This window comes from Nyctibius grandis, chromosome 16 (genome assembly GCF_013368605.1).
Source record: "Nyctibius grandis isolate bNycGra1 chromosome 16, bNycGra1.pri, whole genome shotgun sequence".
In the NCBI taxonomy this organism is placed as follows: Eukaryota; Metazoa; Chordata; class Aves; order Nyctibiiformes; family Nyctibiidae; genus Nyctibius; species Nyctibius grandis.
Genome location: NC_090673.1, coordinates 11,387,445 through 11,401,570, shown reverse-complemented (window position 1 = coordinate 11,401,570; position 14,126 = coordinate 11,387,445). Strand labels below are relative to the sequence as shown.

Genomic DNA, 14,126 nt, shown 5'->3' with positions numbered 1-14,126 from the left:
CGGAAGCGCCATCTTGGTGTAGGGCAGCGCGAACTGGTGAGCGTCTTAAAGGGGCCGCCGCCATTGCGGCCTCAGCGCTGGGCAGGCGAAGAGGAAGGTGAGGAGCTCAGTGCCTTCGCCTGCTGTGGCAGGACAGCAGGACTTTGGAGTCGAGAATTGACTCTTTTTGTAGAAAAAAAAAACCCACACCTATTTATTAAGGTTTATGACCCCATCGTGATGGAGCCTTCTGTCATTATTTCATTTAATGTAACTCCCTGTACAGCAACTTGGTCTCGCAGCCTGTGGCCCTGAGGGGTGGCAGCCTCTGCCCCTCAGGAACAACAGGGAGGAAAGCCAGGCCTGCCAAGGACAGCTTCAGGCCCTGGTACAGGCTGGCGTCCCTGCTGTGAAAACCCAGAAGGGTAAAAAATTATAGCAGCCATGCCCTGACATCACGTTGTGTCAGTTTTAGCCGCTCAGAGTGGTTTAAGCCATGTGGAGCCCTGAGAGGATCAGCCGCTCGTGGATCTGGACCTGGTGTGCGTCACCTCCATGCTCACAGATAAAAAGGAGGCTGCATCGTTCCTTGTCGGGGCCCTGCCTCCCCTCAGGTGACATTAAACCCTTTCCTCAGCTCCTAAGTGGTTAAAATCAGCTTCATCTGCCTCACTCCATGGCTGTGCCCTGTGCAGGAGAGATGGTACATAGCCCAGGCTCCACCACTCCGTCCTCCTCTCACACACCCACGCCAGCACAAAACTCTGATGCACGCCTGGTTCCTGTCCTTCAAATCACCGAGGCTGCAGACATCATCTGTGTTTAGGGACCAGGGGCACATGGTCCAGATAGGTGGAGAAAATCTGATTAATATCTCACTGGATGCCTCAAATAAAAAATAATGGATACAACTAGTAGCAACACTAAGACTAGTTAACAGTAAGAGAATGTAAATCATTTAAATTGCAGCTTTTACCACTTTTTCCTTAAGAACCAACTAATGTGATGTTTCTAAAGTGGAATATTTTGAAAACTACCTGAAAAAAAAAGCAGGCTGATTCACTAATGGTTGCTTTTATTTGGCTGACTCATTGGAGGACACCGGGCAGCATCATTTTTTTAAAAATTCATAAAGGGTGGTTCAAAGACGTTCATTATAATTTCATTAGTGTACAAGAGGCAGTTCTGAGTGGTTGAGTGCAGCCAATTTTAGCTTGTATACACCAGTGATCACTGTTATAGTAAAATAAGCATATCTGTGGCTTTCTAGGAACGTTATAGGTCTTAGCATCCTCCTGTAGCCATAGGCACAGGAGCTGTACCAGAGGAGCTATGATCCTCCCTGCCAGGGGACAATGTTGTAGATACTCACCAGCCCAGTGCAATAGCTAGATTTTTTTTTTTAAAAATCATTAAGAATAATTGTTTGTGTCTACACATACTTGTTAAATTAAAATGACCAAAAGAAAGAGAGGGTCCTAATTTCCCTTGAGTTTTACAGTACAAACTCCAAGAAGGTCAGGTAGTGTCCTTTGCCTCGCTGACTGTGTGCATATTATCCACCAATTTCTGTTGAATTTCAAGAGGACATTAAGGTGAAGTTACATGTTACTGTTGAACCAATATAAAGGCCAAATCCTGCCAAAGAAGGTGGGGGCTCGTGCTCCTGTCCATCCCTTCTTCTCCCCACTCCTCTCTACTCTGGTCCCTGCATTGCCTTTAGCACTCACATCCACCCTGCCCTGAGCCAGTTCAACTCGCAGACGTTACAGAAAACTGGCTGCTTTTCTGCCAGGTTGTTTTTTTGCTAATTTAGCCAGTCAAGTGAGCTCAGCTCTGGGGCAAACGACTACCGGGGAAGGTGCAAGGCTGGCAGAGGAGGGGGCACAGAAAGCATAGCGAGGGCAGAAGGAGGGAGAGGAGAAGATGGCATTGAGCTATTAGATGGCTCAGGATGCGCCGTGTACATTCTTACAGAAGCAAACATAAGTTTTCCTTCCATCTGTTTGCTTCTGTGTTTGAGTTAAACAGTAGTTTAGAAAACAAAGAGTTTGCACCTGCCTGCACAGACATTCCCTCCGCCTTAGTCATGGCAGGGATGCCGTGAGCCCAGCGGTTAGGATTCAGGAACCTTTGGCACAGCGGATGTCAGCCGCTTCCTTTCCCTGTGGCTCACTTTTTCCTACTGTGAAAGGGAGACAGTAATTACTCACTCAGGAGAGCTACGCGACCTGATTCATCTGTGCATGTAAAACCTTGTCACAAAAGGAAGAGGGAAGCTGAGAAAGGACAGTTTGCTCTCTGCACCCCGCTGCAGCGACCGTCACCTCTCAGACGACTGATGGAGAGTTCAGCTCCTGCCTCCATGCACTGAAATCCCCCTCTGAGGCTGCTGCGTGTCTCCCTGCCCATCCACAGCCCAGGGATCGGATGGTGCTGCAGGATCCTGCTTTAGGTTGTATCACAGACAGTTGGTCATTATCCTCTGATGAACCTGATGCCTTCACCTTCTGTACCTGTGATCCATTCTCTTCTCGAATAGTATTAAGCCTGCAGGGTGGAATCTTTGAGAGTGTCTCACTGACTTAAAAATTCATTTTTCAAAATGACTGAAGGCTTCACTCAAAGGGAAATCCCCTGCCATCGCCATGCCAAAGTAATTATAGCCATACCACAAAAATTATCCTGCTATAATTATGCCGGTATGAGCCTCCATCTGAACAATACGCCGAGATATTTTTCCAGGCAGCCAAAATCCTCTGGCAGCTCTGGCTCCAAGCCTCCGGGAGGAAGGGACCTGCTCCCCAAAGCCCTCTCCTCCCTCACCCCGGTGCTTTAGAGAGCGACCCCTGTTCTCCTTTTCCCCGGTACCATGTTCCCCACCAGAGTGTTGTAGCTCGACTCCTGCCTTCCTGCAGCGTCTCCGACTCCTCCCAGGAAGTCCCAGCTGCAGATGAAGCATTTCAGAGGCAGGGAGGAGGGCGGCATGTGTGCGAAGGCAGCCTGGGCGGCTGTGCCGGGCTTTCGGAGTGTAAGGCAGCGCGGCCCAGCTTGATGTAAGTCAGTTTTACCCCCCACCATCGCTCCTGGGAGCTGCCTTGCGCCTACGCGTGTGTGCTTGCCGGCTGTTGGTGCCGCATTCGCCCCTGCTCCCGCTGTGGCTTTGCCCCCCACGGTGTGACGGGTTCAGGGGGACCCTTGTCCCCAAAGCCTTTTGGGTGCCCCTGCGAGCAGCCAGGCTCGCCAGCACCATGGAGGTGCTTGGGGGGCACCGGGACGGAGGAGACGGCTGGTGCCCGCGGGCTGGAGGGCAGGAGGTGGTGAGTGACCGGTCCCCGCGGTGACCTTTCAGCCGTCACCTCCGAAATCCTCAGCGTGCTCCGAACCGCGCACCCCGCCCGGGCGAGAGGGGCCCGGCTCCCTTGCAGGGAGCGTCCGTACGGCACAGCCTGAAATGCCCAACCAGGTGAGTGGCTCCCGGAGCCTTTCCCAGGCTTTTTGCCTCTCCGGTGGCTGACCCTGCTCCAAAACGTTGTCCAGGGCTGGGGAGGTGAGGCAGAGCCCTCTGCCCTAGCCCCACTGCGAGCAGCACCCTCACCCCGATGCTGCCTCTAGCTCTTTGCAGGAGCCTTGTGTACAGCCCTTACACCAGCCCTGTAGTTTTCTGCAACCCAGTGAAGCCCTTTTTACTGCCACGCTTCAATTTTGTCACCTGCAGAGTTCGCCCCCTCATTTCAGTACTCATTTGCTTGGCGTCCCCCCACATCTCAGCACCCATCCCCAACACGCAGCCATCCCGTGCACAGGGACAAGGTGCGTAATTCGCAGTCCTGAGCAATATTACGCTGTGGTTTCCTGTTTTTCCATAAATTGTGCTGTTTTTTCCAACCTGGGCAAAGAGATGTAAAATCCCACTGGTCTCAGCTGGCAGCTGCTTTGCACTTGTGCTAGAAATAACACAAAATGCCAAGAGAGGGGACTCACATCCTGCATGTAAGGATGGGAGGTGCACCGAGCAGTACGGAGAACTTACCTGTGGGCTGGCCAGGTTCAAACCTGTTTTAATTTATTTTTTGGCAGCTGGGTAAATTAATCCACGACTGGTCAAAAGAAAAGTGCATGCATCCTCCAGACTCACCGCTTTTATCTCAAGTACCTAATAAAACATTAACTTATTTTAGCTTAAATACCACATGTTTAAGCAATGCTGTAGAATACTTGAGGGAACCTGAGATGAAGGAACAGGCTGCATCAGGCACAGAAATTAATTTGTTTGGAGCCTTGAAGGAAACGTAAACACCAAAATCACTTTGGAGATGGAAGCTGACAGCTTGTTAATCAGAACAAAACTTGTGACTGAGCAGCCTGGAGCTGCAGCAGCTGAGAGGCCAGAGATTCTCAAAAATAGCAGTGCTCTCGCTTTGATATTTTTTTGTAAACTTAAGAACACGAAGGAAGAGGAAGGGGTGGGTTTGTGTGGAGCAGATTTGCCCAGCGTCCATCCCTAAGGCCGCCCATTTCACGTGCCAGCCCCAGGAGGCAGGGTGTCCCGGCAGCCCTGCCGAGGCACAGCCCATCAGCAGGGACCGAGGAGGTGCTGCAGGGAGGAAGGGCAGAGGCAGGAGATACCTGGGACTGATGAAACTCGGTGGGAAGCTGGTGTTCAATACCGAATTCCCAGAGGATGCCCTCTCACTGGTGTCTGCACCGCTCCCCCCAGTGCAGAGGAAAGGGGGGGAGCCTGGAACTGGGGAGAGAGGAGGCAGAAGCCATGGCTGCCCCTGTGATCCTGACTTTGTGTGTGTCATGGGCACAAAGTACAGTCCCAGCGCTGTTTGACATTGCAGCAAAAACACACAAAGCGGCTTGTTCCCCCTTTTCCTTTCTGTGGCAGAATAAGCACAGCTTTGGGTCTGGACGTGCACTGCATCCCCAGGTACACGGAGTGTTTGCTTTGCCCCCGCAGCCGTGGAGCGATTATCTCACCCCTCTGCTTTGTGTCCAGGGCAAATGCAGGTCCGTGCCTGCAGGATTGAGACAGCAGGAGCCGTGGCATGTTCAGGAGAGCGGGACCATCTCTGCGTCACTTCTTGCTGGAGAGGAAGAGCAGCGCTGGATATAGCTCGTGCTCTGGCAAGGTATTGATTGCCCAGCGTGACTGTTTCTGGCCGGCAGCCTGGTCCCTGGCTCAGGCTGCAGCGGTGTGGAGCCCGGGGGAGCTCACTGCCCAGGAACTAGCCTTGGCAGCGATGGCAGATATGGCACGTCAGGAAAAGCCACTCTGGTGTAATCTCCTCTGTACCCACTTATTCCCAGGTAGCCTGTTTAAAGGGAACATCTCCTAAGCAAGAGAATATTCTTTATACAGAAGAAAGCTCATTGTGGGGTTGCCTCATCTGATGGTCTCTTGTACTAAAGCCTCGTGGGTTGCAAAGTACTTGGGAAATATCAGCATCCCTCTGAGAGACACAAACATGCAGAGCAGGGAAATCGCATGTGGCAGGGAGGCAGTGGTGGAAGGCTGTGGCTACTAAGTCTCCTACAATTTGCACTCAGCTATCCTGTCTGGCTGCCAGGCAAATGGCAACTGGAGAAACGCATCGTGCTGTTTGTGGAGCAGAACAGGCTGAAACAGATGTGGGGCTGTGTGGCCCCAAGCCTGCGTTGCTCTCCAGCCGCTCATGGCAGCATCACGCAGGCTGGGGATGGGACGGCGGGGCTGTCAAAAGAAGAAAGTATTTGTCATTTCCCTTTCTGAAAGGGCTGGAGTGGACAAGGCCTTTCCTCAGAACTGGGGATTTCTAGGCTTAAAGCACCTTCTTCCCACTGACCCCCACCACACTTGCTGCTGTTAAATTCTCTGAACTGTGGCCAGCAGCAGCCCCACCACAAGAGAACAGCTGTTAATATTTCACCTCCAGCTATCTTTTCCTTCCCAAGCCACAAATCCTTCTACTCCCACCAAAATCAGCTCAGGCACCGGGTCTTGCTGACCATAATATCCACAAGCTTGTGCAGAAAGAGCAAAGCGGGGGGGCTGGGGGAGAGGAGTGGGGCTCCCCTAGACCCAGGGAGGCAGCGACTTCTGCTCGCCCTTGGCTACCTGCCCGGCACCACAGGAGAGCAGAGTCCACCCGGTGCCCTCTGAAACACAAGGCTCCTCAGGAAGCTATTTGCAAAGATCCCTAGTGAGGGCTGAAGCTGTATAAAAATCCAAAGACCTCAACACAAAATACCGGTGGGGCACTTTCCAAATTCTGGTGCAGCCCTCTGGGAACGGCAGAGGTGAGCAGGTAAGGGGGGAATTACCGCTGCAGCCGAGCCTGGGGAGAGGGGCTGAGCTGGGATCTCCCCCACCAGCCCGGCACGGCAGAGCACAGACCCTGTCCCCTCACATCTCAGCTGCTTTCACATGCCCTCCTCGTCCCTGTTCAAATGTATTTTATTTGCTGTGGTGACGATCGTTTCTTGGCTCATTGCTTCCGAGACGCCCTCCTCGCGTCCCCACGCTGGCTTTTCTTGGTTCACTGAGCACCGTTTGTCTCTGGTTTCCAGTCCCTTCGCGTTTTGGTTACCTTTTCCCAGCACTGTTGAGTTATTAAATTCTGCCTCTGCTGCTTTTCATCATCCTTGTGATAAATTCCCCATCATCTGCCTTTCTCCCACTGTGCTTATCCGACTGGAAGGAGGATTTTGCTCTGAATGTTTCCTGCTGTCCTTCCCACCCCCCCAGCCATGATGCACGTGGAAATTAGACATCAGCCGGGCGAAGGGGACCTCGGTGTCTCCGTACATCAGCCTGACCTGTGTGCTGTGCTCTCCTCTTGCCGGTGCCCAGTTACTGCCTGGTTTTGCCATGAACTTTAGGCGCAGAAACCAGCGCTTTGTTCAGGATCTAGAGCAACTCCCTTCACCAAGGGCTCCAGCAGGACAAAGGAGTAAATACTTCTGCTACTCCTTAGTGCAGTGTGGAATGAAAAAGGTCTTTCTTCCAGGAGAAGGGGATATTTTGTGGCCTGGAGAGAGCAAGGAGGTCCTTCCGATGGAGGACAAGAGAGGCTACAGAAGGCAAAAGCCTGAGATTTGGGGTCATTGGCCTGGCTGTTACAGCTTGGCTGAGCACATGTGACCCCATGATTTATTCTAACTGAACATGAGGTTTAAGGCATTGCCAGCTGCCCAGTGAGCGTACACACGCTCCTTTTGTTCATCTGTTTTCTCAGTTCTTGTTGAAACTTGTAAATGAAACACCCTTCTCCGCCAGCTCTCGTCTGTTTGATCTTTCATAAAAAGCGTGTGAAGCTTTTTCCAGAAACAGCTGCAACAGCGTTACTGCTCTAAGGTCGGTCAGCAACAACCCATGAAGCAATACTAAAGGGCACACCTTCTGCTGGGAAAAACATACCCGGGGAGGCCACGTCCCCTTCACGCGTGGCCCCATTGCCATTAGTAAAAGCTTCAAACTCCCTTTCTTTCTCTCTCTTTGCAGGCAAAAATGTCAAGGCCAGTGCAAGCTCAGAGGCTGGAGGGAATAGATAAGAATATCTGGTGAGTAAAGAGAATATCTGGTTTACCCTGGTGGTAGATGTGGGTTTAGGCAGCCTAAGACCAGACAGAAACCACTGCAGCCGCCCAGCACAGAGCAGCGTTCTCCCTTGGCTGCTTTGCGTTTCTCTAGGAAGTGCATCAGGGCAAGTTTGTCCTGGGAGCCTTTACCCTGGCTCAGTTCTGTACCGCTGCTCACAGTTTATGCCCTATCAGGTGTCCCGCACCGTCCTGCGGAAGGCAGGCGGCAGCACCTCATAGTGCGTTGCGCCCCATCCGAGCCATCCGCCCGAAGGATCCGAGCAGCACCCAAAGCTGAGCCAAGCGGTTGCAGCTCACCAGCGGCAGCCTGGCGCCTGCTTCAAGCCCACCCCAGGGCACTGCAAGCAGAGGCAGGCGAAGGGATGCTGCAAATGCCGTTCCCAGGCACAGTGTGGCACTGGGAAAACTGCATGCTTGAGGAAGATATCTAAATGGGCTTTCCCCAAAGCCCTGCTCTGCCTGGTTTCAAGCTACAAACTGCTGATGAGCCAGCTCTTGGGTGAGACAAGTGCTGAACAAATTAAAACCACTCCCCAGGGCAATCGTGGCTCATCCTTGTTTTAATTGAAATGGGTCTGAAATGACCTGTGCTTGGTTCCGTCCACCTGTGAGCAGCAGGATGGCTCCGCAGGAGGGACACCAACCTCGCTCCCTTCCAAAGGGATGCTGGCGAGCGGAGCCAGGGCCAGCACACTGCCCGGACCCTCTGTAAATGCTTGCCTTTCTCTCCCTTTCTTCTCTCCAGGGTGGAGTTTGTAAAATTGGCTGCCACCTACTCCACAGTGAACCTGGGCCAGGGCTTCCCCGACTTCCCCCCACCGGACTTTCTGAAGGAGGCGTTCATGAGAGCCCTCAGCGGGGAGAACCACATGCTGCACCAGTACACCCGTGCCTTCGTGCGTGGACTGACCCCCCTTCTCGGCAATACCCCCCACTCCCGTTAGCCTCAGACACTTCAGGGCTCACCAAGCATAAACAGGGCAAACCACATGAGGCAAAACACGCATCCAGCCTCAGCCCAGCCTCCCCCCACCCAGGGCTGTAACACCCTGCTTTACCAGGCCCCTTTCCAAGGGCTCATCCATGCTTTAGGAGGCTTCTGCAACCCAATTCCAACCCCTCCTCTCACCCCACAGGGCCACCCACCTCTGGTGAAGATCCTAGCCCAGTTTTTTGGGAAGCTGCTTGGACGAGACCTGGATCCTACGACCAATGTGATGGTGACTGTGGGCGCGTACCAGGCCCTTTTCTGCTGCTTCCAGGCTTTCGTTGATGAAGGCGATGAGGTAACCCAAGATTTGGGCTTGTTGCACAGGCAGCCTTCCCCCAGGAGAGCCCTTCCTGGCTGTGGGAAGCCAGGAGTAGGTTTACGTAGTCCTTTTGCAAAGCAGAAAGGGTTTTATCCCCATTCTCCAATATTTGAGCTTCCAACGGAAGAAAACTCTCTGCTGCAGGGCATTGTCTCATTTCTGCATAAGCCAAAATAACCCTTTTGCCCTGAGTGATGTTATTCTTCCCTGACACTGTCCACCAGCAATGCAGGTTCTCCATCACAATAATTCAGGGATTAACATTTCCTGTCCCTCCCATTGCCCTCTGCACCCATCAGGGAACATCTCAGCAGGACCAGGAGGGTGCTGACATGTCCCTTTCTTCCAGGTGATAATCATTGAGCCCTGCTTTGATTGCTATGAGCCGATGGTGAAAATGGCTGGTGGGACACCCGTGTTTGTCCCGCTGAGACCGGTGAGTGGGTTGGAGCAAAGCCACCAAGGAGGGAAGAGTCCTAGTGAAGAGGGGAGTGGTAAGCAAAGTGCAGCGATACCAAAACAAGCCAAGATTCTCCTCTGTTCTCTCTAGAAAGCTCCAAAAGATGGAAAATTGATGTCCAGTGCAGACTGGCAGCTGGACCCGGCTGAACTGGCTTCTAAATTCAGCAAACGGACAAAAGCCATCGTCCTGAACTCGCCCAACAACCCTCTGGGCAAGGTAACGCCTCTGGCCTTGCTGTGGCTGACCCTGAAGGCAGTTGGGGTGCTACAGCTCACCCAGCCACACCAGCAGCGTAGCAGTGACCCGACCGTCCTTGCACACAAGGGAAACGGGTGCTGTGGGAGTGTCACACACTGCACACACTCTTCTGCTGTTTTTAAGCCTGGTCTCCTGTGCCAGCAGTGGCTTTGCCCTGTGAGACCATCGCAGCCAGCTCCCGCCCACCCTGGCTTGGGAGATGGTGCAGGCAGGGTGCACAGAAAGGCAGGGGCCCAGAAATGCTCTTGCTGCATCTCTGCTCCGCTCCCTGCCTGCCGCAGGTATTCAACCGAGGGGAGCTGGAGCTCATGGCAGACCTGTGTGTGAAGCATGACGTCCTGTGCATCAGCGACGAAGTGTACGAGTGGCTGGTCTATGACGGGAAGGAGCACGTCCGCATCGGTACGGAGAAGGGCTTGGCTGAGCCTGGGTGTCTGGGTACAGCATCTTCAGGGAAGGAACTGGTGATTTAGCTGGGGTCCCCTGGCAATTACACGGGCTGCTTGCATGCACAGCTCTACCACGCATGTATCCCCATGTATCCATGTATTTTGCTGCATTTCAGTCTCAGCCTCCAAAATCAGGACTTAAACTGCAGCTCTGACTTCCAGAGCCAGCCAGAGAGCTGGCTTCACAGCGTGAGATCCAGAGCAAAGAGCCCTTTGGCTCCAGTGAAACAGAATTTTTTCCCATACTTTGTAAAACCACAGTTTTCTGGGTGGCTCTAGCTTTGGGACATCCATTTCAACAGGAGTTCAGAGGTCTGTACTTTCTCTTGCAGTAACATGCAATCACCTTGTTGCAGGGTGAAGGTGCTTGGCACCTCTGGGAACCCCTGGGCTGGGTACATGCATGTGAAAACACTTAATTACAAAGAGATGCTCTTGAGAAACCCGGCTGCCTGCTTGGGATGTGCTTTGAGGCTCATCCAGGTTAAAGATTTGGTGTGAACACAAGAGGCTACCATGAGTTATGGTAGGCAAAGAACTGCCACCATGTCATTAAGGCAGCCCAGAAGCGAGCACGCTGAGCTCTGCCATCATTATTTCTCCTTCATTTTGTCACCAGCCAGTTTGCAAGGGATGTGGGACCGCACGGTGATCATCGGGAGTGCTGGGAAAACCTTCAGTGCCACTGGATGGAAGGTGAATTCCACCTCGTTGTCACCCCATCCCCATACCTTTGCTCCTGGGTGTGGGTCCCATTGCCATAGCACGGCACTGGGGACACCGCTGCCACACACTCAGCTTTCAGTCAGGTCTGGGAATACCAAAGCTGCTTTATGAGAGCCCTGTCTGGAACGTACAAAGAAGCCAGCACAGGCAAACAAAGGGGAGCCCGAGCAGGTACCCAGAGACTTACCAACTTCCTCCTCCTCTCCTGGCCACAGGTGGGCTGGACCGTGGGACCCGACCGGCTGCTGCAGCACCTCCGTACCGTGCACCAAAACTCAGTGTACCACTGTGCCACAGTTGCCCAGGTAAGGTGGCTCCCTGCGACTGCCCCTGCAATTCCCACACCCCTGAAGCAGGGGTGAGAGAGGGTCCTTCTGCCCACGGCTGACCAGAAAGGCACAGACAGGGTGATGCGTGGTGCCCTGCAGAGGCTCCTTCCCCTCTCCCTGCAGTCTCACCACACCTGGGAGGAAGGGGAGAGTCCAGCCTGCCTGGGACATATTCCTTATTTTGCATTGACAGCTCCAAGGGGCCATTTGGAGGGGCTGGAGGCAGAGACCTTGGCTTGGTGCAATGAGAAATGACCCCCTGCTCCCTCCTCACCTGTGAACTGCATCAGAGCAAAGACTCAGGTTCTCAGGCAAGCCTTGACCATCTCCCCACCGGGTTTCTCTCTCCTCACAGGAGGCCGTGGCTCAGGGTTTCCAGAGGGAGCTTGAGCTCTACGGGAAACCAGAAAGCTACTTCGTCCAACTGCCCAAGGAGCTGCAGCAGAAGAGAGACTGGCTGGTCCGGAGCCTGGATGCTGTGGGGATGAAACCCATCGTCCCCGAGGGCACCTACTTCCTGGTGGCAGACATCTCCCAGTTCAGTGAGTCGCGCAGCTGCGGTTTTGCTCAGGCAGGGCTGAGCGTGGCAGGGGCAGCTCAGAGTGGTACCACTAACAGGGACAGGAACCTCCGTAAACCACCACCAAAGCAGGGATGGACAATAGTGCATTCCCCACCCAAGCTCCCACCAGAGGCCGTGGGTTTGGGGCTTGGCTGAGGCACGCGGCAGCAGCCCCCACCTCCGTGCTGCTGTGCTTCTCCTGCAGAATCTGACGTCCCTGATGTCCCCAACTCCGATGAGCCCTACGACTCCAGATTTGCAAAGTGGATGGTCAAGAACAAGGTAAATGCATCTGGCCCTTTCTGCCGTGCTTGCCCCGGGTGGGTTTGTGCCCTCTCTGCAGGCTGCGCTCACGGGAGCCAGCAGCACACCACCACTGCCGGGTCCGGCAGCTCATGGCCGGGGGGTGCCCGGGGGGTCTGTCAGCTGCTGGCATCACCCCCAGTGGCCTGAGCTCAAGCAGAGTGAGCAGACAGAGCATCAAGGGCAACTACGAGTCCATCTGAGAGACTTGTGAGCAACAGGCAGACGGCTTCGCCCGTGCCGGGGCACGGCAGGCTGCCCGCCAGCCCGAGAGGAGTAACCTCAGCTCCACGTGTTTCCCTTTCCCAGGGACTTGCTGCCATCCCGCTCTCCGCTTTCTACTGCGGGTCCCACAAGAACAACTACGACCATTTCATCCGGTTCTGCTTCGCAAAGGTGAGACACGTGGCAGCACGAAGGGAGGGGAGGTTGGGGTTAAAAGATCTCATTTAATGAGATGAACACCAAGAAAAAATGCAGAGCGCCTTGGGCGTTAGAGCCTGAGCATGGCATCGCAGGTGGGTCCAACCCTCTCCTGCAGACACAGGAGCTGAGCCAGGGACAGGAGTTGTGCTGGTGCCATCCTAAGCTTTGCCCCATCAGCATCCCACATTTCTTGGTCAAGGCAGGGAGTTGTCTGGGTGCACGTTTAACTGCCCAGTGGCTACTGCCTGCCCCAGAGATGCTGTGCCTGTGTCACGCTGAACACGCGGCGTTCCAGAACGAGAATGGGATTTTTATGTAAACGATGACTGCAGTGAGGGGGAAGGGGATTTGGCTGGAAGCCACTGACCGAACCTGCGGTATTTCTTCAGGAGGAAGCCACCCTGAAGGCAGCAAATGACATACTGCAAAAATGGAAACGGGAGAAAACCAGTCCCTGAGCACGCTGGAGAGAAAACCAAGCTCTCCTTGGTCCTTACCCACCATGACTGCTCTTCCTCCGCTTGGCTACAAACTGATACGTCCTTATTTTTGTGCTTTCAACTGCATTTTCTGTCAGACAAATGGGTAACAGGTTTGCCAGGGCCAGGGTCTAGGGGACACTTTCTGTCACTGTGAAATGATTTGTGCTGTTCCTTGCAAGAACAGCCTGCGCTGCCAGTATTCAACGTTTCTTCTTATGTTTAAAGACTTTGCCAATCAGTTCTGGGATGCGTCCAACAAGACACAAGGTAAGGATGGCTTCTGGGGTCTTTTCCACCACCAAATTCTGAAAAGGTGTTTCAGGACCTACCTTCAAGGCTATGCTGGCGGGTCACTGGGGCTTGTCTTGCTCCACACTCCCACTCAGGTACCCCAGGGCACAGGACAGCATTTCCACCAGCACCCACGTTCCCACGGGACTGTTCCCATCAGTAGGTTGACTCCTATGATCCTGAAAATTATAAACCCAGTGAAATGTTGTTTCCCATAATTAATAGTTTTCCCATTGTTTTTTTCTGTGCACCTCTGGGGAGATGGCTGCAGAACTGGCAACTGGGTCCCCCCAGAAAACAGGCTTTCATAAATAGCCCGGCTATTGCCAAACCTTCCCTGTGCAGCCCCCAAACCACCCCTGGCACTTTGTCAGGGCTTGGCAGCATTGCCCAGGCTGCCGAGCAAAACTTTCAGGCCTTTGACAAGTGCACGCAGTGGCCAGGGAAGAAGGGCACAGCGGCCTCCGCTGCTGGCGGCCCCTGCAGCCTCGCACCCACCGGGCAATGCGAGAAGCATTTTGAAAGGTAATTCTTGCGTCATTCTCAATTTTGACCTGGATAAGGATGTAAACCAGCATCATCAACCACGCAGGAGTTATGTGCAACAGACTGTGCAATAAGTATTTGTGGTGCTTAGATTATTAAAGATTAATTACTGCAATTATTGAAGAGTAAATGGCTCTGTAATGACTATAAGGCTGGCGCAGCTCTCCTGGAGAGCTGCCATCACCTGTGCAACATCTGTGCTGCGTTCTGCGGTGGTGGCCGCTCGTCCCACCCAGGCCGGTGGGCAGCAGCTCCGCAGGTTTTCCGTGTGGGGCTGCAGCCGGCGGCACCGATCCCCTTGGAGCCAGGGCTGCACCGACCCGCGGGAGGGAGGCAAACACCCACCTCCTGCCTTTGCCCACAGGAGACACGTCCCGTCTCACCTGCCTGCACCGCCTGGGTGGGCGAGGGGGCT

At 53.8% G+C, this 14,126-nt stretch overlaps 1 protein-coding gene across 1 annotated transcript; it reads left to right on the top strand.

The window, feature by feature from the left end:
• The first annotated feature begins 2,928 nt into the window (after positions 1-2,928).
• KYAT1 (kynurenine aminotransferase 1) lies at positions 2,929-13,829 on the top strand. The gene is made up of 14 exons (XM_068413814.1): positions 2,929-3,035; positions 4,985-5,117; positions 7,469-7,527; positions 8,312-8,462; positions 8,703-8,852; positions 9,226-9,312; positions 9,427-9,555; positions 9,879-9,999; positions 10,666-10,742; positions 10,988-11,077; positions 11,457-11,643; positions 11,869-11,945; positions 12,276-12,362; positions 12,782-13,829. Exons 2-14 carry the CDS (start codon positions 5,034-5,036, stop codon positions 12,848-12,850), a joined length of 1,368 nt encoding a protein of 455 aa, XP_068269915.1. The 5' UTR covers positions 2,929-3,035; positions 4,985-5,033; the 3' UTR covers positions 12,851-13,829.
• The last annotated feature ends 297 nt before the right edge of the window (positions 13,830-14,126 follow it).

Excerpts from the sequence above, each read along its gene's own strand:
- KYAT1 (XM_068413814.1), top strand. The coding sequence starts at position 5,034 with ATGTTCAGGAGAGCGGGACCATCTCTGCGTCACTTCTTGCTGGAGAGG. Across the intron at positions 7,528-8,311 it reads GGAATAGATAAGAATATCTG|GGTGGAGTTTGTAAAATTGG; the intron begins GTGAGTAAAGAG and ends TCTTCTCTCCAG. Across the intron at positions 10,000-10,665 it reads GAAGGAGCACGTCCGCATCG|CCAGTTTGCAAGGGATGTGG; the intron begins GTACGGAGAAGG and ends TTTTGTCACCAG.